At 39.7% G+C, this 26083-nt stretch overlaps 1 protein-coding gene across 1 annotated transcript in view; it reads right to left on the reverse strand.

Moving 5' to 3' along the window:
- Positions 1-26083, reverse strand: part of LOC311210619 (von Willebrand factor D and EGF domain-containing protein-like) — a gene marked incomplete at both ends in the record, with an annotated part of 180403 nt that overhangs the window by 120709 nt on the left and 33611 nt on the right. The window contains 5 exons of the mRNA XM_084288620.1: positions 1042-1177; positions 2443-2532; positions 9628-9860; positions 12490-12715; positions 22090-22274. Of these exons, the coding sequence (XP_084144746.1) occupies positions 1042-1177; positions 2443-2532; positions 9628-9860; positions 12490-12715; positions 22090-22274 (870 nt within the window). The remainder of the gene's footprint in view (positions 1-1041; positions 1178-2442; positions 2533-9627; positions 9861-12489; positions 12716-22089; positions 22275-26083) is intronic.

Raw genomic sequence — 26083 nt, forward strand, 5'->3', positions numbered from 1 at the left:
AGACTGTAAGCCAAGAGCAATATGTAGAAGGGAACAGCACTGAGCCATGAAGAAATGCAAAGTACTCCATGTACGAGAGCCAACACAGCTGCTGGAACCATAAGGTGCCGTTCAGTTTAAGATCATTGTGTTGTGATATCATTTGAATGACTTTTTTTTTTTCTTCTGTCTGTGCTGGCTGAGGATGGAGAGAGAAAGGAGATGAATTCAGAAAAGGAAAAATATCAGGAACTATCTGGGCTTTGGCAGCTGTTTTTTTTTTTTTTTTTAATATTATTTTTATTTGATCTCTCTTTTTGTGCATTAATCCTATCTGTAAACATTTTTCTCACTGAATCACCCATGGAAGAAAAATAAACCCCTTGTTAGAAAAATGGTTGGATATTTTATTTGGTGCAAATGGTAAGTAAAACTCCACATAGGGCCCTTGGTTAAGCATGATATTCCACCAGATTAACCTAGGAAAGCATACACTGTTTAAAAGAGCAAGAGGATTTTCTAAGTGACATTGTCAGTGTTTCCAAGTTAAAAAAATAACTTTAGAAAGAGAATAATACATAATCATAAGAATTTTTTTTTCTTCTTTATTAAGACAGACAATAACTGTAAGGCAGAAAAGAGAAACATTTACTGAATAATTAATATGCAAGTGAGTTTCTTATTGATAATTGATAAAATTATTCTAGCTAAGGCCATTTCTGCTAAAAAAAAAAAAACAAGCAAGCAAACAAACAAACAAACTTTAAATAGAATATTATGCTCCTGGAATTTTAAAAAAACATCTGCTCACAGGTATTTCACCCATAAATCTTCATGGACTATTGTTCAGGTTAAGACTAGCCAGATGTTTTTTGGTGTCAAATACCTGAGTGATATCATCATATCTTTTATTTTGCAAAGAAATATATGGCTTAGTTTGTTGAGCTTATAGGCTCTGCCCTCTTTAGTAATTTGAGGCTTATAATTTCACCTAGAATTCATTGTAATGAAAGTGCAGGAAAAAGTAATCACATTGATTTGATGCCAATATGTAAAACTCACCCAAATCCTCAGTACTTAGCTGTAACGTGATTTTACAGGAATCATCGTGCCCAGAACAGGTAATGGGCACAGTGCTCAGAATGGTCAAAACGTGTTCCTTGCCATCTTCTGCAATTTGTAATGATTCTGGTAAAAACTGGAAATAAAATAATACATTTTACATCATTTTGATAGATTAATAAGGCAATACTGATATTTCTGACATTTTGAGTGTTTTTAATTGATTATGAATCAATATAACTGCTTTTAAAATAATAATAATCTTTATAATAATAATTTCATAGAAATAATCTGCAAATTTCCAAAGGTAATTTTTTGTTAAAATATTTTAATGCTCTTCATAATTAAAAAAAAATGTTTGCAGTTGTCATAGATAGTGTCTAATTAATTCTCATCTCCTCATCTAAAAATAGGTTATTATTAAGCCGGAAAATAGTATACCACCATAGAATTTGTTCATTTTTAATATCCCTGGTTCCCATTCCAATGCACTGAGAGAAATACCAGTAGTATTTATAACCTAAAGTATGGCATTACCTCATGATCATGGACTCTATATTTGTACTCTGCCCCAGGTGCAAAGCTAGTGCAATTTTTACCCGATTCCTCTTCCCTGCTATGGCAGGAAGAAAGATTTCTCTATACATAATATATTGCAGCTTCAGTGCATGGGGGAGAGGATCTGGGGCTGGGCGGTCTCTGCATGGCTGTTCTGCTGGGGCAAGAGCAGAAACAGCACCCAGGGGCAGTCAGAAATAGGAATTTCCATTCTCTGGGAAATTTGGACATTGCCAAAAAAAAAAAAAGTAACAGTTTTTCCAATGTCACACAGAACAGGCATCCAGGTTTTTCAAAGCCCATTCTTGTAGGCTTGAAACTTAGATGCTTAGAAGATCTCAAATTATCCCAGATGACAGTCACATCCTTGGGTAGGATTAGACCCAGGCTTTGCACTCAGTGTGATTTACCCTCAGCAACTTGATTTTTGTAGGGCCTGACCAGAAGGAGGAGATGGATAAAAATTCATACCAGTTTTCATTTTGTTCTGGTTTAGTTAGAAAAAAATTCTGCATCTTTGTAGGTGTGGCTGCCATTTATACATAACCACCAGAGTACTTTGGGGCGTATTTACTGGCAGATGTAGTTTCGCACATTCTTTATGCTGCATTAGTGTCAACACCTGCACACTCTGCTGATGGGTGCTTTAGGGCATTTTGCAAACAGACTGAAAGCCATATAATTTATTAAGACATTTTCACAAAGTGAGCATAAAAGCAGTGCTGGTTATGATGATCAAGGCCTATGTGTCTGTGCCTTGTTTGTCAGAGCGTGTCAGGTAATATATAAATATTCCCCAAGGAGACGCTGGAGAAGTCAGGAAATCGGGGCCACTGGCGTTACCTTAATCCCGGCGTAGAAACCTTTGCTCTCCTCAGGCAATGATTGCTGCTCAGGAGTGTCCCTTGCAAATGCAGTGACAGTGCAAAAAACCTGCAGTAAATAAACAGTGTAAACAGTGTGTGCTGTAGCTTTTCTTGAACAAAAAAACAAATTAATAATACATCTTCCTGTTCCTCTGCATTGCTGTGTTTTTTTTCCCCCCCCCTTTTTTTTTTTTTTTAATTTTTTTTTTTTTATTTTTTAAACCATTGAAACGTATTTGGGGGGGGGTTAGGTATTAAGAAAGTTTATGCATAAACCTCAAGATCTGAAAGAATTTTTGATGCATATAACAAGCAAAGAAACATGGCTTCTGTCTAAACAATTACTAACACTGAATGCTTACAGTGCATTTTCTTTTTTATTCTTCCAAACAACTTGTAAGGGTTAGTAATATTAACTCATTTTAATTAGGGAGAATTACACCGTTTATAGACATTGCTGTCAAGTTCAGGACATTGGCCCTTGGGATCCCAGACTTCAGAGTGCCTGATGGATTGAATAACATGTTTTTAAGTTGTTTTTTAATTTAAATTAGTTTGACAGTCATCCAGCCTCAGAAAACGTGTCAGCAATATAAGAAGCTCCATTTTTCTTATTGCATTATAAAAGATGATGCAGATGTGCCTGAAAGGTTTATAGTATAAAAAAAATATAATAAAAAAATACCCCCAAACAAAAAAAAACCACCAGACATAATGTACCATGCCATTTATGTTTTATTCCTAGCACAGTCACGCAACCTTTATCTCTGCTGAGCCCGCACACCATCTGCCATCTTAATGTTTCATTGCTTTCACAAAACCCAAACTACTAACATCATTTCTAGGATCATAAGATTAAACTACAGAATTTTTCCTTAAAGCAAACTACAGCCAGCTCTGAAACTGCAGCTCTCATTTTTTGGGGGCCTTTTTCTCGGAAATGGAGTAACAGCTTGTGCCATAGTAAATCAATTCCAATCGGTCAGATGGCATATTTATAGCTGCTGCCTTTTTGAAGCCTCAAGTGACCCATGAAGAGGAAGCAGACCAATCTGATTTACTTTTCGTGGTGAGGAGCTTCTCCAGACAGATTCTATGGCTCCCAGTGTCTCTCACTGGCCGGCTCAAGTACTACTCTCATGACCAGTGCCAGCAAAACCAGCTCAAAGAAACAGGGTTTTTTCAGATTCATGTGGTCCTGTGGACATGAGCTGCCTACTGCTCTGGAGTATTTCCTTAACCACCCAAAAGCCCTGTTCGTTACCACCTTATGGTTTTCCAAGCTGGAGGAAAAGCAACATGGGCCTCAGAGATCTCTCAAGGTTAAAATCCCTCAGAAACATTGTTAACTAATTTGCCTCCAAAGGAGAGAAATTTGTGTTCTCCAGGTAATGATAAAAAATATAAAATAGTAAGAAAAATAATAAAAACAAATCCGATACAGAGCTCAGTAAGCAAATCCACTGCACCTGCACTGCAGATATTATATTTATGCTTGGTGGGCTGTTTGCGTTTTTCTGCTTCAATGATTTTTACCCAAATCATTCAGATGGAGCAGCAGGGCTGCTCACAAGGATGTGTCCCATCTCCCAGGGATCTGCCCCAAAATAACACCCTGAAGCACATGGGAACCCAGCTCCATTCCCTGCACACACTGTGTTTTCTCCTGTTGTAGAAAAGAGGTATATTTTATTGATAACACCAAAATGGAAAATTACTCTGTAAAGACATGCTGAGAAGATTTTCAGTCCATTACAGTTCTACCTCCAGCATGTATGGAGATTAGCACAAGCTTTCCCAAGTCTCAGTGTTCAGGCACCCGTCACAAGTTACATTTCACTCCTGTCTTTCCTATCGCTCCTCTCCTTGTAGTGCCTTTACCTTGTTAGGTGCACACTTCGCTTCACAACCAGCCGACGTGTTCATCGGCTACCAAGCTACAGGTTGACAGTTTGTCACATCATTATTATCATAGTCACTGCAAGGAGATTTTTATTTATTTATTTATTTATTTATTTGCCTTCAACTAAATACTTGCTCTTTTTCTCTAGTTCAGTAGTCAACATTTCTTTCTCTTCTTTCCCTCCCCCTTCTACAGATGCTGCCTTTTTAAAGCAAAGAGATAAAAGCAATACTGACAGGAGTGTGCTGTCAGTTATTTGCAGAAATGTCTCCTTTCCTGTGTTTTGGAGCAGGTTTATGCCTTTAAGTGGACTCTATCAGATTTCTTCCCACTTCACTGTGAACCCAGGGAGCAGCACATTGAGTGAAAAGCAGAATTCAGTCATTGATTTGGTGGAGGTCGGGCAACTTGGGAAGTGATTTGGGAGAGTATTTTAATTCTGGAACATGTCACCGTCTTTGGCAAATTCTCCCCAAATGACTTGCACATCAAAATACTTTTTTGAGAGTTCCCAGAGACTAAATCTGTCGTCCCTCCCCTTCCCCCCCACCCCCAAATGCATTATTTGTACTCATTTTCAAACAGAAAAGAAAAAAGAAAACCCTCCAGTTTCACCGTTTTCCACACCCCTAATTACTTCTGAATGCAGCATGGAGATCATTTGCGATAGCTTGAGCATGTGGTGAGAGACACGGGAATGAGGGCAGGGACAGAAAAGCTCAAATAAAGCTTCATTCATGCGTGTTTCCACCTTCAAAGGCAGCAAGCGGGGGGGCGGGGGGGGGCATTTCCCAGCACATCCAGAAGCATACCCTTCATCTGCATCATCTGAAGGCACTGCACATATCCTATGGCCAAGCAGCTTCAGAAGGCTCTGGGTTACAATCCTTCCTTGAATCCAAAGGATAATTTTTTGGAAGTCACTGTGCCCTGAGTAGCTTACCCACCTCGGGCAGTTCTGATGCTAAGGGTGGTTGGACTGGGCTTGAGCAAGGGGTTGGGTTCCTGGAGGCACCTGGAGGTGCCTGTTTTTGTGATCAGCACCCATCCCTGCTCATCAGTCACTGATCTGTGAGGGCTCCCAGGTTTGCAAGACAATTTGTTCTTTTTGGGAATCTTCAGAAAGGCTGATCTCAGTTATACACTTCTCAAAGCACTAGCAAATAAGTTGCCACCATCCTTCCCAGCCACGTCCCGGGGCAGTGCCACGTGCCCCCAAAATGAGGAAACTGCCAGGTTGGAGCATTGGGCTGGGACCATCCATCAGAACTGCTTACCTACCTCACCTAAACACACACCAGGGAAAATAAACAATGTTCATGGCAGCTCCTGGCTGCAGTCCTGCCTCCTACCCTTCTGCAGCTTGTGCCCCAGGAGTTGGGATACCCCTTGGGAAGAGCAGGACATGCATCTGGTGCATAAGGTAACACTTTGGGGTGCCTGCTCTTGCCTGTTCGCTGGGCAGGGAAGTCTGCATGCTTCCACTAAGATGCAGGAGCCTAACTGTGGCTGATTCACTCTATTAACTCCAAGACTTGGAGCTGCCAGAAGGCAGGCAGGGACTGCAAGGGTAAGAGTCACTTGGGCACACTGATGGCTTGCAGGTGAAGGGTTTGGCAGGGAATCAATCATGCCAGGTGAAAGGGTATCTTGTGATGGCAGGGAAGGCCTCCCCTGCTGTATCCTCCTCAATTAAACACTAATGGGCTGGGGTTAGAGAAGCCTGAAGGAGGGGTCCTGCTGGGAAACGTGCGCAGGAGGAGTTGTAGTGCACAGCCTGTGTGAGAAGAGCAAGGGAAGAGCAGAGCTGAAGGCAGGTGCTCCTAGGAAAGCTGGAGAAGTGGGGAGTTTAGCTCCCAGAAATGATCTGGCTGTACTTATTTGCAGAAAGGGGAAGGAACAAAGTCTGTGGACATGGTCTCCAAAAGGGTTAGTGGGAAGGGACAAGTAGGGAGAACCTAACATTGAGTTAATTAATAAAGTAGCCCTTAAGGCTTTTGGACACAAATTGTACCCTGAAGAGGGCTGTTGCTGTAGAAGGGAAGGAGAACAGTGAGACCTGACCCATGGGAGGTCCCGCTTGAGTTGCACAGCTGTGGGCTATCCATAATCAGGCAGCTCTTTCCAGTGGGAAATGACCAAACAGTATGTGGAGGCTAACTGCAGATACTTCATCTACTAAGGAAATAAATCTTCCCGGGGTAGAAGTGAGGCATCTTATCAGCTGCAGAGCTTTGCTCATCACTGTCTGCCTCTTTCTGCATTAAAAACTCATTTCGAGTCCACCTGGAGCTCTGTGTTCTGCAGGGATGCTCCTCATTCTCTGTCTGAAGTTTCAGAAAGAAATTTTAAACTTAGGTATAACATACAAATAGGCATTTCTTCCTATTTCTGTTGTTTCCCATGTCAAGTCCAATGGCTGGGATAGAATTGATGTTTAAGCAGTAGGAAATTTCACTCCTCTTCCCTTGAGAGTGAAAATTAGCTCTTTTATATATTGAAGCACTCATTTACAGTCTTTTTGGCTGGAGTTATTCTTGTGGTGTTTCAGAGTGCCTCACAAAATGGCCACTTTTAGCAGGCAGCTTAGAAAGGCCAGTTTTACTTACACATTTTTATTTTACAATGTGCATCATAGTTTATGTATGGTGACAATTGCTCCTCACCATATGAACTTTGGGATTGCTGTGCAGAGCAAAATCTCCACGGTTTTCTTCTGAACACCTTTCTTAGCATAACTCATTACTCACAGTGTGCTGCTATAATTTATAGATGGCTGTGCCTCGAGGAATGAAATGACCTCTGTCACCATCGCATAAATAAGGCTTAGGAATGCCAGGATTTTCATATCAGATGGAGTAGGCTTCTTTCAGTGTTCATATAGAAATAGCGACATATTATAGATTTATTTAAGGCTGCAATAGTTTCACGAACATTATGCTGCCAACATTACTGTCTGAAATAACAAAATTGGAACCCAAAGATGTAGGAGAAAAGCACACATGATAGCTATTAAAAAATAACTGGCTGTTTAGTCAATATGAGTTCAGAAATGTTGGCCAGTAAATCTCTACTCTTCTCTAAGGTTTGACTGCATATTAGAATATATTGATAGGTATAATATTATGTGACTAACCTATTACTTGGGGACTTTCTGGTGGATAAAAAAAAATAGAGTAGATATCAATCACCTAAACAGTGATTAAAAGAAAATAAGTTTGCTTGGCTGTAGTGTTTTATCAAGAAATGAACAGAGAAGATGCCGATTTCAGGTGAGGTTTAAAAATAATACAGCTCCCAGTATTCACCTACAAAAATGTTGAAGTCAAATTCGGACTATGCACAGGTAGGTGAAAGGCAGGTTAAATGAAAGTAGTTTGGTAAATGCTGCAACTTCTGCATCTTGGGGGAGCAATTCTTCCCTGAATCACACCCACGCACCCGGTGGTGTGCAGCCACAGGAACGGAGATGGGGAAAGAGAGCTGGGACTCTCTCTTTCTTGTTCATTGTCTACTCTCTAATATGTCTCTGTCACTAGAGATCCGGTCTCCATTTAAAGCTGCTTGTGAAAAACTCCTTGCAGTTGTATCTTGCTTGGGCCCAGGAGGTTGAGAAGTATGTCTGCACAGCTGAGTTTGGTCCTCAGGGTCTGCTTCTACTTTTAATAGCAACCCCTTCCCTTTGTGTTAGTCCTGTTTATTGTCATGTTTATTGAGTTGCTTCAGGTTTACACCTCTGGGAGTGAAAGGAGTGTTCCCTGCTTTGTGACTGTTATCAGAAACCCAGATTGGGATGGCAAGCACAGTACTATGCTTTTTTAATCCTTATTCTGTAGAAATGAATTCCCAGCTACATCTGAGGCTTTGTACCTTGGGTTTCACCAGTGATGATTTACGGATAATTATAATTAGTCAAATAGGCTGTGAAGACCTTTAAAAAAATTTAGCATGGAAAAGAATGTTTTAGTCTCACTAAACCTGCTAAATTAAACATGTGGATTTCAGTAGAGGACAAAGAAGGGCTTACTGAAAACTTAATATAATAAAAATGGTCTTATAAAGATTTGGTGGTGTGACTAGTTAACAGAGCTGTGTTTTCTCTGAATCCCTCAGGATTGTTAAATCTAGATTTGAAGTGATTACAAGTGAAATTATTTTGATGAAAATATCTCTTTGTAACACAAGCTTGTCTTGAAAGCTGGCAGAATTGTCTGCTTCATGTTATGTTATAAATGAGGGCAGCATCAGTCAGATTCTGAACTCTTGAGGCATAATTATGAGGAGAAATGAGAAAAAAAAATACTATCTAGATTGTGCTACTGTTATAGATGACTCATCTTTTCAAGAACTTGAAAAAGCTTATTCGTGTTTCTTAAATATCTCAAAGAGAAGCTGCAAAATGCCAAGACTATTTCCAACCTACTTTTAACACAAGGCCATTATCCCTGTTTATTCTTTCAGTTCGTTGTAGCATCACTAATGGCTCTCTGCCTATAAAAGTTATGAACCTAATTTAACTTTAAAAGTCTTGTTTCTGTACCATGAAAGGCCATGAATTCATACACAAGTCAATTTTTTTCACATCTTGTATTGGCTTCTGTTTTGTTGTTGTTGTTGAAGCTAGATCTGTGTTGCTGTGTAAGCCATCAAATACACTTCTTAAAGATTGTTTTGTAATGAACTCTATCTTTCAGTATGCTATTGAACCAAGAATTTGGAATCAGAGAGGCAGAACACCATGAAAAGGACCATAAAATAAACCTCCCTCTATTTTAAAATGTACCATCTTTCTCTACTGTGAAAAGATGTTATTGTGTCTCTGGTCCATGAGTATAAAAATTACTGAGTGCATATAGCTGAATCTGCCTCTACTGCAAATTCTCACTGCTGCAAGGTACGAAACATACTACTCAAAAGCTGGCTCAGGCACATGTACCTACTACTCATACTAACTTTATGGCACTGAAGCTGTAATGGAAATGTAAATATTCAAGTTGCCTTTAGAAAATAGTAAAATGGACAGCTTCCAGGAATGCTGTGCAATCCAAAGAAATGTTACAGGTCCTGAATCTGGTAAATGTTATTTAATCCTGTTTCAAAACAGGCCCCAGTTTCTACATTAGACGTTAAGTGTAACAAGCGTGGAGCAGCACTAGGGAAAAAAATAAATAAAAGCCAACCAAACAAAAATAAAACCAGTGATTTCAGAAGGGATTTGACCCCCCTGGGGTCCTGACCACATGTTGCTCTGGGCATTACCGTGTCTCCCAGTCGGACATTTTCACCGCTCATCTCCAAGAAAGAAAAAGCCTGCGGGGTGGTGTCATGCCGGATCTGCTCTCGTGTACTGGGGGTGACCAGGCGTGACCAGACCACCGTGTAGTGCATCAACGGCCTGGAGCTGGGGGGAGCCCAGGTGCATTTCAAGTGAGCATGACCTTGCACGAGCTCGGGAGTTATCGCTGGCTGCAAAGTCAAGCTTGGGAGGTTTTCTGAAAGACAAAAAAACAGAAGAAGGATGTAGCACAAAATGCTATTTTTAATGCTACAATCATTCTCTCAACGGGAAGATTTCAATATAACTAAACCTGGGAGAAATACCACATTTTCTGTTCTTGTGATTTGATTATTAACTATGTAAGCAAGGAATTATATTTCATATGAAGTGTGAAAATAGCTAATTTGGTACTGACTACCCATTGCTATAATATTAGACATGGGATTTTTTATTTTTCAGTCAGAGAAATGTTATTGAAATGAAGTGCATGGATTAATACAAATTAATTACACTGGCAAAGGCTGCCAGCTTTGCATTCCCCAGAAGCAAAGCCTTCTGATCTGAGTTCTGCAGTTAAGTATGGAAGAGACATGAGAACAAATGATGCTGCAGAGGTAAACGCAAATAGCACCCAACCCATATCACCATGCTGTGAAAATCCTTCCCAGGCTGTGCTGGGACGTTCCTAGGATGACCCTGCTACATATAGTCCTGCTCTGCCCAGAATAATACCACTGCTCTAAAAATACAACCTGCTTTCTGTAGGCTTCAACTAATAATGAAGTCCGAAACTTTTCTTCCTCTTAAATTCACTTGGAAAGGAGAAACAAAAAGATGTATAATACTGTAGGGCGATGTTCTTTCATCTCTAGAGACCCGGGCTCAAACAGAACAAGAAGCTGGTTCAGATGCTTTGAAAGGATATATTAAGAAACTTTTTTCAGGAGTGTAGAAAATATTATGGAAGCTCAAGAGAGTAAGGTCTGAGGCTATTCTGGCAGAATGAAGAACCAATATGTTAACATCTGTCCGGGGCAAATAACAAGAGGTAAGAAAAAGAAACAAGTTACTTAAAATATGAATAAGCGCTGGTTGTTTATATCCTTTACTCTTTTGTTTCTAGGGGAAGCTGCCTCAAACTATGACTCACATCAGGACTTTTTGCAGGAAATTCTTCCAGAAGGATAAAGTTTAGTGATCAGCTTGCAGAAGGACATGAGCAGAATTGCAAGCACGTACGCTGCTCGTCCCAGTGACATCCTTTCTGCCAAACTGTGAGGCATGCAATCTGTTTTGTTCTGAAGCTAGGAAGTGTCGACAGGTGTCGTGCTCCCCAGCCTCCCTGTGGATGGGATGGGGCCGCAGGTCATCAAGTCCCACCAAGGGAGACCCTACGGTTCCTGCTGGACCCATCCCTGAGGCTGCATAGAGGCTGCTGTGGTCCAGTGTTCACAGCTGGATTTCAGACAGTGAGTTAACATGCCCTGAGGAAAAAAAAAAACAACAACAACAAAAAAAAACACCTCATCTTTAAGTGTTTTCCATCCAAAGAATAATACCGCTAAAACCTCCCAAAATCAAGAATGTGAGGACTCAACAGAGGTGAACCTCGCTTAAATGCCTGGAAAAAAAAAAAAAAAAAAGGAGAAAGCTTCAACAGCACTAGTAAGTAAAAGGAAGAAGGTCATTGGTTTGGGATAGACAGGAATGGATAAACTTTCTTTTATGAAAAATACAGGTGGATTTACATTATTGAATAGGTATGGATCAACAGAAAGGACAAAATTAATCACCCAAAAGGTATTGGAAAAAAAAATCCTTCAAACAAAGGGGGAAGAAAGCTGTAAATTAAGAAAGCCAATCTTACTGAAAATGATGGTATTCAGATAAAAAAATCATTTCTGAGAAAGAATCGTGGAAATTAAAGAGCAGTTTCATTTACTTTCATGCCTATTTCTTATTTCAAAATAATAAATTAATCCCACTTTCTTTGAGCCTTTTTTCCTCTATCTTCTCTTCTTCATGTGGGAATGCTAAAATATTGATAAAGATAAGAAAATAGATCATTCTCTCTTTAGAATTTATTTAAACTTGAATTTTGTCTGATTGAAAGGTGATAACCCCAGTTTCTCAGTGTGTCACGTCTCTGTCCAAAAATGCTGAAAGGAAGGTATAAAGACAATTTCTTCCCTTTGAGAAAGAACTGTCTTTTCTGACTAAATCCATACGCACCTGAACATGCTCTGAAGTTCAGAAGGTTTAACAGAATGAGCAATTGCTTTCTGCTATTTCCTTTGTTTCCTAGCTACCAAACAGAGGTTAGATCTCTTGTAGTAGGCTGAAAATTATTTCTGATGAGAGTAATTATATAAATGTCATGGTAAAGATGTTATCAGATTTTTTTTTCCTTCCAGAGTTTCTGGAAGGAAATCTTTTTTTTTTTTTGGGGGGGGGGGGATACTGGATTATTTAAGATAAGAACAAACCTTAGATACAGTATCCTGGATACAGCACCTCACTATAACTGAGATGCCTCTGCTCACTGGCTGTGCAACTTTAAGCCAAAGCAGAGCCAAAGAGAGTATGAAAGGCTACACATGAACTGTAACCAAACAAATTCTTCAGTAGTATACATCAGCTTTTATTGTGCACTGGTAATAATAGCTATTCCTCAGGAACACCTTGGAGAGCTGCTGATTTATTTTCTACATGGTCTGCATCTTACCAGGAGCAACGCTTGACTTGCAAGGTCACCAAGATGTGTATTGCAGCACCAGGACCTTTGAACATGAGGCGAGAGAGGCATATACAATCTTATTGATAAATACTTTACCCATTCTCACCTTCTGCACAGTAGCCCATGCATCCTTGAGTAGGCTGCAGGAGATAAACAAAGAACTCGCCACAGTTCCTGACGGCAACGGGTATCCGAAACAAGCAGCAGTCCTTGGTGCCCCCAAAAACCTGCCAGGTAGCACAGGCTGTCAGGTGCTTGATCTCACCAGGAGCTGGTAGGGATTCATACCTCAGCGACAGCCACACCGGAGCTTGTGTCCCACATTTGTTCATCTGAGGATGCACACAAAAGAAACAGTTTGTGGCAAGTGCAGTAGGACTCCATGGAGAGCCACTGGAAGACAAGACTTTGATTGTAGGGAGCTTAGAGGGTCAGTGAAAGAGATGTATGGGTGGAGATGAAAAATGTCTTGCTTGGTTTAGAGATGCTTCTTTACAAAGATAAAGAAATACATTAATTATATATATTAATATATAATATATTAACAGATTATCCAAATCCATGGACTAGAGCCCCAATGCCACTGAGCACAGCAAATCCCCACAACAAGCAGCTCATGTATGAGAAAGGGTTGGTCCTAAAACGGTTGGGACTATAGCATTTTGAGTCACAGCTGGGAGAGGTTCCACCAAATTTACCTTTCCCAACTTACAAAGAGATGTTCAGGCATCTCAGATCTAATTTGCCCTCTGTAGGTGCTAGGCTCTTTCCATGGACTAATGAGGCATGATTACCCAAAGCTGTCTTTAATTTAAGTACCTCAACAGGGAGATTAGGAAAAAAATCTGAACCTAATAAAATATTCACAGTCAGTCACAATGGTTACTTGTTACTCTGTGCTGTTACCTATCATTTGCCAATATGCAAAGCGTAGTGATATTTAAGTTAAGGTTTGCAAATTAATACCAAACACTGACGATAATCAACTCTCATATATCAGTGATATTCCACAGAGAGTGTCTGCTGCTGCTGCTTTGCATTTCCTCAGCTAGCCACAGGGAACACTATTTCTAATAGTCCAGCTCCGGCAGCACACTCCCTCCAGGCGTGAACATTTGGCTATACATCACATAGGAAACAACAACAACAACAAATTCCCATTGGCCCAGGTTTGTAGCTTCACTTTTTACGATCAGAAGTTTCTTGTGACAGCAGCAGAAGCAGCTAAACCAAAGGATAAAATCTGTTACGTCACACACCAGTGTTGTCCTGGTGCTTGAGTTTTATCCCCTTGAGTTTTACACCAGCTGGAAGCAAGTATAGAGGATGGGGCATAGGGTCTGTGCACCCAATGGAAGTAAAGTATTTGAAGAAAATAAAGCGTATGGTATGAAAAGGTCTGATTTCCACTTGGAGCTAGTTACTGTCAGGCTTCTAAAAAAAAAAAAAAAGGATTATAGAGAGTCAATATAAAAATCTTATTTTCCCCCAGAAATGCAGAAAGGCAGAGCCTCTGTCACCAGGGACTCAGCACGGGATGCCCCAAAGGAATGACATGCAGACCTTCATCTGGTGAAGAAGAGAAGAAGATGAGCAAAAAAATATATATTTTTACTTGGAATTTTATAGGAATCCTTTAGTTTCCTCTATTTAAAAGATATGTTGCATGTAGGTCTTTAGGAGATTTGTTCTGTTGATTTATTTACAGCTTTCAGGGACACCAGTGCTTTCTGTGCAGGGAGAAAGGCAGATAATGGGTATTTCTAGTATCCTGCTGAACTCCCGACCTAGAGAGTGGGATTTGATATGAAATAACGTGTATCCAAAACACATTTAAGAGCATATACTTGTAAAGACACAGAAGAGTGGAGCAAGTATCACCCAGAGACATGCCATATGCAGAGAAAGAAAGAAGGGCACAGGGAGAAGGATGGTAACTGGAGATCAGCAGCCTGTATTTCATGCTTGTTTGTTGAAACACTTATACCTTGAATTTGGAAAACAATTTGGTAAGGCATCACAGCACAGTCTTCCCATCCCTCTGGTCATGGTCCCATGGAGCTAGTTGCTGTCCCCATGCTCCTCACTCACCTGATGTGAGGACAGGGAGTGCTGATGCTGCTCCTCCTGTAGGAAGCATTCCCTGTGCTACTAGCACTGCAAAGGGCCATTGCCCCTATTTCCTGACATTTGGTTGCCAAAAAATTACCTTTTTGAGGAAATTTGATAATTTAACCCATGTAAATATAAACACTTGTCTCGTGGAATGTTTGCATCCATGAGAAAATGAACTGAAAAAATCCTCTAACAGTTTCTGTAGAGGACTTTTCACTATTTGAAACAAGGTGTCATGTGTTTTCATATCTCTTTTGCCTTGTGTCAGTGGCTCCAACACGTGCTGGCTGCCCCAGCCAAGCAGGAGCAGTGCCTCAGTTTCCCTCTCTGCTGCCTGACCTTGAGCAAACCCATCACTGCTGGTGCGCCTTTGTGCCTTATTTCTAAAACAGAGGTAAAAGAGGTGGCTGAGGTGGTAATAATACTTCCTGGCCTTTCAGCATTACAGAAAAGACAAATTCATTAATGAGACTCTCATATATCTGCTGTGCTGTGGGCCACGTAGATAAATAGACAGATGCAAGTGCATTCTGGCTGCAAAACAGTCTGTACCTAAAAGAGGGTCTGTATCCTCTTTTAACACACAAGGAGGAAAATAAACCACTGAAATAAGAAGGCAGTGATTTTCTCCCTCTTTGTATTTATCCTTGCCAGAAGTCTGTGAGCTGTTTCAGCGCTTGAGGAAGTATGGATTAGTCCCGCTGGCGGCAGCCCCCAGCATTGTATGCAAGCTCTCTGATAAACCCCTGCTGTGATCTGCAGCACCCTGGATTTGTTCTGGCAAATCTTGCACTGAAACCATTTGAGCAAAATCATTTATTATGTAATGTGTACAAATTACAAGCAGTGATGAACCCTTTTGACTGACTTTGTGACCAGGAAATGCAGACTGTGAAAAAATGGTTATTGTAACAAACTGTGATACAGTATTATACAGTAGCCAAGGAAAAAAATTAGGTATAAATCAAGAAGCTGGGTTTTCCTAGCAGCTTTATGGGGCACACATGTTTATTTTCTGCTTTGAGCTACATCTTTTCCATCTTATTCAGGCAAGTTGCACCACACTAGCCAAAAGGAATTGCTGTGTGAGGCCTCTTTGTGTTACAGAGAGGGGGAGGCAAGGACAATTGTATATTCAGGTATTTGACCAGCAGTACAGACAAGAACAGAAAAAGACTGAGAAAAAAAAAAAAAAAAAAAAAAATATTCTAAGAGGAGATATTTCAAAGAGCCAAAATGTTCAGGTCCCAGCTGTGGCATAATTAGCATTAAATGTTGAAGCAGTCATTTGGGAGAGTAACTAGAAAAATGAATACAGAGGTAGCAAAAGATTGGCATTTAAGATATAGCATTTATCTGCAATAACTGTAGTCATTGCTGCTCTAAGAATAGCAAAAAGCTGTGGGAATCTTGTACTGTAATTCAGCAGCACTTCCAAAATGAAGAACAAGAGTTATACAGCTGCCTCCACACAAGAGCAAACTCTGAATGTCTCTTGCAGGCAGGATTTCGTTTATCGAGGATCCAGTGGTGGGAATCGAACCACAGATTTGCTGGGGTTGTCCAGGCAATCTACATAATGTACAGCACATGGCAGCACTAGTGCTGTGGCATGGAAAATATCAGCATTTCTCACTTGAAATGGAGCTATGCAGCAGGAAGAAAAATAAAGTACAATAGCTACAACACTGGAAACCATCTGTGTGCCCAAAGTTTGTCCTTTTATTTCTGGGGGTATTGGTAGGTCTACCAAAAAATAGCCCTACAAATTCTATCCCACTTATATAGTTTTGAGGATGGTGAGCCTCAATGAATGCTCAATTAAAACTCCATATAATGGATAACATACATTTGATTGCTTCCTTTAACATGTTTGCACTTTGTCAACTTAATGGCAAGTTAGTGAAGTAAACTGCGTTGGTGTAAATCCTAAATCTACCAAATTCAGTGCATCTGTGCAAGGTACTTGGTGACACAGCTTGCACAAAAGAGCTTTGCTATGACACACACACACACACACTTTTTAGGTTGTTTCCAGGCTTTTTGAGTACTTTCGTACTTTATTCAATACTAGTTAGGTGGTGTTTGTGATCTTCAAAGCATTTTATAAGCCTTCCCTAATTAATCTTCACAACACCTTTATATGGCAGGTAAGCCTTCATTAAGTATTTGTGATTCATAATTAGGCACCAGCTAATCTTTTAAATAATTTGGTTCATAAAACCTAAACAAAAAAAATTAAACTTGTTCCCCCATTGCCAATAACTATGGGATAGACCATTATTGTTTAATCCAATGATGTCTCCTTCCATTTAGCTGGGGTTTGGACAATCAACTAGTTTGATTGATTGAACACTCTAAGGTTCTTTATAATTGTACAAAGAAATCAAGCTGGATTGTTCTTGTCACTTGGGTATTGCACTGAAATTATGTTGTTAAAAATAAGTAGCACCATATGTGAGAAATGCATTGTTTCAGTTAAATGGAGATAGAAGGCTTTTTGGTATATTGTTGGTTGGCATTTAAAGCATTGTGATTTTGCATCTGTTATCCACTCAAAACTTTACTTTGTCTTAGTTGTTTTTTTTTTTTTTTTTGCATTTCTTCAGAGTAAGTTAAAATAAATAAGATTTTTTTTTTAACTTAAATCTGGGGCTGAACTCCACAGAAATCAGTTTACGTCAGGAATATCTGTAGTAGCAATTAAACCAGTGCCTGCCTTGTGTTTCTTTTAAGTACATGCTTCTGAACAATAGAGACTGTAATTGTAATTTCTACAGAAGGCTTTTTGTATGTCTGAAAAACAAACAAGAAAAATAAAACCTCTTCATACCTACTATTATAATGTTGAAGTATTCTTGTATACATAAGAGAAAGGGAATTGCAGATGAAAACATGAAATAATACCCTGGAAGTGTCACTTGCTTTTAAGTTCTTAAAAAAAAAAAAAAAAAAAAAAAAAAAAGGTTTGGATTCAGAGCAAAATAAAAACTGAAACACTGAAACAAAATAAAAAAATAATAGCATGCAGTTGAGCTATTGTATTTTGATTGTGATTATAAAATGTTATATTAAAAACAGCAGGTTAAGTGGAAGAGGAAGTTAATCCAAACATGGGAAAAGTAAATCTTCTCCAGGGACTACAAAATCAAGCATCATAGGCAGGTTAAATTTAAATTTGACAAGCTTGAACACGACCTTGTTTGATACACCAAAGATTAGTGTCTGAGTCTATGTTAAAGCCTAGTCGATATGTATATAAAGGTAAATTTATATTGTTAAAAATGCAGTTGTTGAGAAAACACAAGCCTTGATTACACAACACGTCCTTCCTTTACCACATATACTGCTGTACATGAGTTTATAGCACAGGCATATTTAGAGATGATTTTGCTCATTTACAGAATGAAGTTTCTGAAAGAGGATACTTGAAGTAATCTTGGTATACAGGTATACAGGTATTGTTGGGCATTTTAAAAACATTGTCATCTGTAGTTCAGCTGTAGAAATTCTTGCTGCAGGACCACAGCTGGTAAAAAAAAATACAGTGGCTGCACAGACTCATAGGAGAGAAATGTCTTTAAAGTCTTATCTGAGCCATGTCAGACTCCAAAATTTCCTGTACCAGGGGCAGCTGGAGGCTAGCAACCTGCAGAGCTGGAGCTGTCATCCTTCCCTCCCACCCTTCCCTCCAGACAAGTGCATCCAGCAGCCAGGATGAGAATTGGGTGCACCTCTGGTCCAGAGCAAGAGGATGCTCAGAGGCTCCAGTGCAGGCCAGCTCCTGCCATGCATACCAGCATGTCTGCAGGAAATAAATTGAGCCAAGGTGAAGAGCTGCCTTCAAAGTGAGAGGAAACCAGGAGTTAAGCAGTGGCTGATCTGAGGGTTTGAATCTGAGCTGACAGGATGTGGTACAGTGCACATACATACCTATATGAGTGTGTGCATGTGTATACTTGTAAGGGTACGCACCTGGTATGTGCCCATCAGGCCAGGTAACATGCATATGTCTACATGCAAATGCTGAACCATACACATGGTCTACCTGCAGCCTAACCTTGGCAGTGAGTGCACAGTGATTGCTGTGGTCAGCAGGGTAAAAATCTGTTCTTCTCTCCCTGCTTACAGAATACAGCCCCACCAGTCCTCCATTCCAGAGGACAAGTGCATGGTAGTAACAATTGTTCTAGTAGATAGGCTGGGTTTAATCCCTTTCTTTTTAGCTTATCATTTGTTATTTGCAATTGACTACCCAAAGCTGAAAATATTAGCATTGCTTTGAGAAATAATGAATCTGACTCGTGCGTATGGTATCAAGAGCATTATTGCTGGCTCCAGAACCAATTGCTATTTGCATAATCAAATTCTTAATTGATGTTTTTTCCTTAAGGTTGCAGTGTAATCTATGCTTTTTTCCCCTTGTGTAAACAAGAAGAAGGAATGAAGCAGCATGTTTCCAGAGATATTTCTGGCTTCACCATGAGTTGTGAGGCAGCCTTGGAAGGCCTTCCTGTCATTAGCATGGCATTTGGATTTGCATTACGGTTAGCAGCAAGCACTGCTATTCTGTTATGCACAGATTGATCTGTTATCTGACTGTAGTGCAGATCTTCAATAACACTAGCAGGTTGTGTTCTCTCTCCTTTCTTTTCAGTATTCATTCCTTTCCTGGGGCTTGCCCATATGTAGATGTAAGTCTACAGATGTATGTGTACACCCTCTATTATTTTAATTCAGAAGCCTGTTTTTGTAACTGATATCTGTTTCTCCCCTACTGACGGGTAAATACATCTCTATTTTTTAATAGATTTTCTGCAGAGCTTTAATTTTTATGTCACTTTTTCTCTTCCTCTGAAGGTCATTTTGCTACTAGGTCTGGCCATGTTAGTGCATTGCATCTTGGTCTGAGTTTTAGCCCTTAATCTCACTAAAGGTTTGCCTACCCTTTCTTCCTTTAGTGTATTTTTTTTCCCTTTCACAGTGAATTTGGCAGTTCTGGAAGAACAAGCTATTGTCTGTGATCTGTAGGCAGCAGCTTTGATACCTGGGGATACAAAATTTGCAAGTTTGTGTTGTTTTCCGCTACAATTTTTCGTTGGATTGGGAAGAGGCTGTAGCCAAAAGCACATGCCCAGGACCCAGTAATTGCTCTGCCTCCTCTGGGAGCACAGGGAGAAAGGCAAGGAAGAAATCAAGGGAGGAAGGTCAGGATCATTTGCTAACCACCAGGGAAATTCAGCAGGCAATACCTAAATTGGAAAGCTGTTTCAATCAAAAGTATTTTGCCACTTGAGGAAAAAGTTTATGGACAGCAGTTGGATTCAAGGGATGGAGAATTCAGGAATACAATTCATTTTTTCACTCTCTTTGACAAAAAACAAACAAACAAACAAAAAAACTTTTTGTGTGTGTGTGTGTGTTCTGCCTTTTCCCTTTGTCTTTTATTAATTTGTTTAATTAGTGGGTGAGAACCAGCTTCTTTTGAGTTGTTGTTATTTGTTTTTTCTTGCAAATGTTGCTGTGCCTCTTTATGATGTAGCTGTAGACAAGCTCTCAGCTTCTGTTTGTGACTTGGTTCTGTTTTCTGTTGAACACATTGCTATTTTTATGCAACAATACTCAGACAGGGCTTTTTTATTGTTATTATTTATTGTGGAGCTTCTTTGTGGTAAGATTCAGATTATGTGGCAGTGCCTTCCCACATGTCCGTCTATCATGAGCTGTTTCTCCTGCCACAACTTTCTTTGGGCAAGACCTCTAAATCTCTGTTATGGTTTAAATCCCTTTGAGCTCAGTTGGGTGACAAGAATCCTTAGCTACCATTACTTTGAATTAAGAAGTTAATCTTATCCACTGATAAGCAGCTAATTGCATCCAGCCAGTATCAACAGGATATCACCAGGCGTATATTTTACAAGATTTTGGAGTAATGTACTTTTTAACTCCCCAGCTGTATTGTCAGGCTTTATTTGGTCTCTTTTCTCTTCTATCTGCTCAGGATTTTGTCTTTGACTTGTTTAATTAAAATCAGCTCACTTCAGCCAGAGACTGGAATGTCCAATAATAACTGCTTATTAGGGAGTGGAAGCTGTGCAGTTATTAATTTAAATTATTTTGTTCCAGAGGTTTTGCTCAAATTAAATGGAAAACCAAATTAAACAATGATTTAATTAAGTGGAAGAGATGGAACGTAGAGGCAGATTTAGAAGGTGAAGATCTGAAAGAAGTGTATTCTTCCAGTCCTGACATCTAACAGATGTAATCCTTCAGCAGCATGGCAAAACAGAGATTTACTGTCATTCAGAGGATAATGAAGAAACCAATGGCAAGAATTATGTTACAAGATAAGGAACTAAACTAATGAATATAACTCTACAAACCTGCATAAAAAACTCCATAGAACAGATTTGAAGAAACAAAGCATGTATTGTTTGATGGAAATCTCAGACAGTCGAGTAGTACTACATACTTGAAAATGCTGAAATGCAATGACAAATTAATTTTTATAGAATATATACACACTAATATAGCAATCTGTAAAATAAACCACATAATGCATTGGGATATTCATTCAAGGATGACCTGCCATGAAATGAATATTTCAATAATAATCATGCTAATTTGTTCACATTAATTAGATTTATGGATTGTGTATGCAGAGAGTTAGAAATCCCACACAAGTGACAATTATCTCTTAACATTTCATTTAACTTTAGATTATGAAGATATACTTCTGTTGTGACAAGTTCCCAGTTCCTTTTTGTATGGATACATGTTGTTTGCTAATTTCATGAAGGTTCTCCAGAAGGTTAGCATCACCTATTATTAAGGATCCTGACACTCTAGTTTGAATACTTCATCTTTAAAGTAATTTACAGCAATTGATTTATTATTTTCTGAATAATTTTGTTGAATACTTTGCTTGAAATTACTCTTATCTCATGTGCTGGGTTATTCAAAGCGGCAACAACTTTACTTAGAGTCTCAGGTTGCAGTAGAAGCAACGATTGTGAGTTAAAAATTACTGCCATACATATTAAACACATATGAAGGAACTTTTTTGCTCTATAAAGTAGCTAACAATCTTATGAAACTAAATAATAAAAAAAAAAATCAGTATCAGTAAAGGACTCAGATTTAGCTTTTCCTTCTGTAACACTAAAGAGCTTCTTATCGTGTTGACTTTTCTGATTTTTTTCCCATCTGATTTCATAATGAGAAGATATTTCTAATTTATAATAATTTATATGGCAAAAGAGTCAGGTTCCAGAATCTGTTCCTGAAACACCAGAATTGGTTGAAAAAGTATAATTTACAGTGACATAAATAGGTTAACAAATATATCTCTTTACAGCTTGAAAACACCTTGCTTTGTATTTGATTACTACCCATCCACAGGGATCCTGGCCTCTGACTATGACCCTTGGATATAAAAGTATTGTTATTATTATGGGAAAAATGTCCCATTACTTGTCACCCAGTCCCATTGCACTCTACTGGTTATGAGGGTATAGAGGTGACTGGAAAGGAAAATCACATTACAGGATTTATTCACATTCACCAGGGTTATTACATAGTTTTTACTGACTTCGACACATCTTGTTGGCATTTCTGCAGGCCTCTTGTTGATCATGAACCGGTACCATGCCGGTGGCAGCGAGTGGTCACACACCATGTCCTGAGCAGCTGTTCTCTGCAGCTCCAGTGAGTCGTACCTGGTGCTGCGGTAGGGATTGCGCAGGATGCGGTGTCCTGCCGGGGAGCACTCGGGAGCTGAAAAGTGAGAAAAGACAAGGATTAAAGAAGCTGGTTCAGTGGAATTCTGGTAATAAGCACTCAAAGATGGGTGCGCCTGCTTACATGTTCAGTTTCAGTTTAGCAATGGGTTAAATTTCAAGGCAGACACTGGGAAAAGATGAAATTTAGAATTTAAACATAGAAAATTTAAAGCAAGGTAGTATTTAGTTATCTAGATTTTCATCAAATCTGAACCAGAACCAGAAACCATAACCCTGTAAAAGTGATCTGGATCTATTTCTAGAGATTAGTATCTGAATTTCTTCTGCTCAAAAATCAAGTAATATTTTGAGGTTCTAAAGTCTTGTGATCTTTAAAAATAAGTTTGTTTCTATGTTTTTATTTACTATCTGCATGAGTATTTTAGTCACGATATTATTTGATGCTCAAGAATAAAGTGCACCTCACATACTTTTAAATACATACTTACAAAAATAATGAAAACGAATTCTAAAAAGAGAGAAGCCAAAATTACCACATGTTTTTTAGAGATAAATTCAAGTTAGGCTTGCAGCTATTGGAACCACAGGTCAGCTATACCTTGCCTGAAGCAGGTACCCATAAAGCTAGACACATGAGAGCTCCTGTGTGTGGATCACACACAAAGTTTGAATCTGAACTGCTGCCCATCTGTGCTTGTTTGTTTACATGCCTGCCTTTTTTTATTTCCATGTGTGTGTTGTTTCTTTGCAGAATATTCAGTATTTTCTTATCACCTAATAAGAGGAAGCCTTCAGTGATTCTTTTAGAAGTTGTTTATTAACAGAAAGCTTATCATGAAGGGAGAAAAAGGACCTTTTCTTGGTTAACTTTTGCTTCCATTTGCTTCCATTTAACTTTTGCTTAACCATTTGCTCCCCTTCTGCAAAACGGGACACAGGAGGAGGATGAGGTGGAGTTGGGCTGCTCTGCACATCAGCAACAGAAGTCTCGGCTCATTTCTTGCTGTAGTAATCTGTAATTGTTAATGGTGATGGAGCAGGCAGAGAACACATCACAGGAACCACACAACCTGGTTTGGGGAGCAGGCCTGGCAGTTAGCAAAATTACCCCTTTGCACTGTAAATAGAGCATATTTATGTGACACCATTGACAGAGAATGAGACCCCCTCCCCATAATCTCATTTTTCAAATGTCACTTTTTGGATAATAACTCTGCTTTAATGTTACATCAGTGGCACTCTGAAACAGATTTATCATTTTTATTTTATTGACAAGATACTCAGAAGGTCAAAGTCAATCCATTTATAGCACTATTTTTAAAGATTATTTTTATTGTGCCAAAGGCAAGGCAATGGTATACAAGACAAATGGGGACAAAATGTAGCGTAACAGAGCCTTCATTGCAAATTTCACAGAATTTAACTGTCAAAACTACAATGAAATTCCAGTGCAAAATTCCATTGAATTAATACAATCACCTTTTCAAATAAAAAAGTAGTGCCAAAAGCTTTTCTTTTCTGCAGTTAAGAGACATTTTACAGAGGAAACTCTAGGAAATATTAGACCAATTAAATCTGGGATCTGATCCCCTCTGTTAGATGTCCTTTTTGGGCATCTGTGCCAAGCACTAGAGACCACTTGGAGCCCTCTGCCAAGTTCCAACCCAAGGGACTAGGTGACATTTCAGCAGACTGACTATTTCACTCAAATGAAAAGTTTTCCCTATATTTAAAAACTGTTAAAAAATGCAGGTCCTCACAGACCTATTCAATGTCACTCAGAGCTTCAGGTGTGTTTGAGGGAACAGGGCTTCAGCTCATGGTGATATCTGCTTGCTCTAAGTTCCTCAAAAAAAACAAGAGACAAAAGCATCTAAAAGTAAATGGGATTTAAATATGGCTCTGTATACAGTATTGGCACAGGAATCCTGTGAGACCCTTGTGATATAATTAATAACATTCAGTTTCTCCATAACAATAGTATCAAATAATTCATTTAAATGTAATTAATAACCTTCTGCTCGATGTGTATTAGTAATAATCCAAATTCACACAGTATTCTGTGGTCTTACCAATGATTAAGTACTCTGTCTAAACAATGCAAATATATTAGACATTGAAACATGGCTAATTATTTTTCATCCTTCCCATAGTTTTGTTTGCAGTAGTTTAGAAAATGCTGCCTTGCATGTTAACATTGGAGCTGTTTAATGCAGTGGATGGGACATGCAAAGGACATGAAGGGACTCAGAGTAACAAGGGAAGGCAGGATATGTCAGTGAGGAGATGGGTCACTAACCAGCAGTATTTGGGACAACAGCCATGCAAACAAGTCCTGCAAGGCATGTTTGTGAAGCCCTATGAGCAGGAGCAAGCTTGAACCAAAGCTCACCCAGGTTTTGCAGCAAGCCATCAGCAGCCCAACCCCTCAATTACCGAGCTCCTATTGTATAATGCTGATTATAGCCATATATCAGAATCAGGGTAAACTTTAACATGTAAATTGCAGGCCATGATACAAGTTAATTAGTACTGCCTTTCCCACAAGAAATAATAAAGGCAGTGCTGTAATCAAACTATATCATGAAAATGCTATTTGAAGAAGATACAGTAGGGCCCTGCTGGTGGTTCATGGGTAGCAGGATGCCTGCCTGTACCTCCTGGTGACTACAGTTACACAACAACCAGAAGGCCCCTGGTAATTTTTATTTAATGCAAAAATCAGGTAGATATGTCAGCTTTGTGTACAGTGATAAGAGCTCAATATCCCAAATGTCCCTCCTGCTGTGGGGGTCACAGCCCCCCACAAGTCCATGTCTTGTATGGAGTTGCTGTGTTGCAGGATAGATTGCATTTAAAATGATATAATTACTTCTTTACATATGAGAAACCTGTACAGTTAGTTTGCTTTAGTCTCCTGCAAAGAGCTGCTTCTTGTGCCACCACCACCCTCCGTGTGGGCCAGCAGCTGTTGCTCAGACATCCAGATTTGCTTGCTTTGCCAGACTCCAAGCACTTGGTTTAAACCCAGCAAATCTGTGGCAGCAACGTGCTGCAAAGAGGCACCAAATGGCTCCTTTCTGACACATTCAGAGCAAACAACACCAGTACCTGCTGCAGCTGCTAAGTGAAAATAGCAGTAGTGTATCTGTGGTGGAACAGTACAGCAAGTCTTGCAAGGGAAATCTGTCTGCCTTGAAGCCATAAGGAAAGCTGCCATCAGTGCTACAGAGGTCAAGATCCACATGATGTGAATGTGGGGGAAGTTGTTATGTGTAAATGAAATATCAGAGGGCTGTGGGCTGGCCAGGGAGAGGAGAGCTGCCTGTGGAAGGCACAAACGTCTGGAAATGTCACATGGAAAACGAGCAGAATGTGACTATCTGATGTGGCGTTTTGTGCATGACATGCTGCTGGGGAACTAGGGTTTAGCTGGCGGCTGAAGGAAGCGCTGATGTGTCCACAGCTGGGGGAAGACAGGCACGTGGGGAGACACTTGGGGTGACAGCCCAGAAGCCCATCTGCAGGGGGTCACCCAACAGTACCCTCTTGGGCAGTGACACTGGTGGAACAAATGCTACTGTGGGGACTCTCTCAGGCAGCCACAACAGACACGTGTCCCTTCCATCTGATGCCCACGGTGGGGAGGGACACCAGGAATTGGAACAGCAGGCTGAAGACTTGAAAGGAAATCATTCACTAAACATTTGCTTTTATTCCTGAGGGAAGGCAAGAGCGGGTGTGACACAGCTCTGCCTGTCACTCTCGCTCCCAGCAAATATCAGTGGCTTACGCAGAGAAAGGTTTACGAAGCTCTGAGATTTTGTTTGTTTGCTTTGAATA

Source organism: Netta rufina (assembly GCF_964035555.1).
Source record: "Netta rufina genome assembly, chromosome: 6".
Classification (NCBI taxonomy): Eukaryota; Metazoa; Chordata; class Aves; order Anseriformes; family Anatidae; genus Netta; species Netta rufina.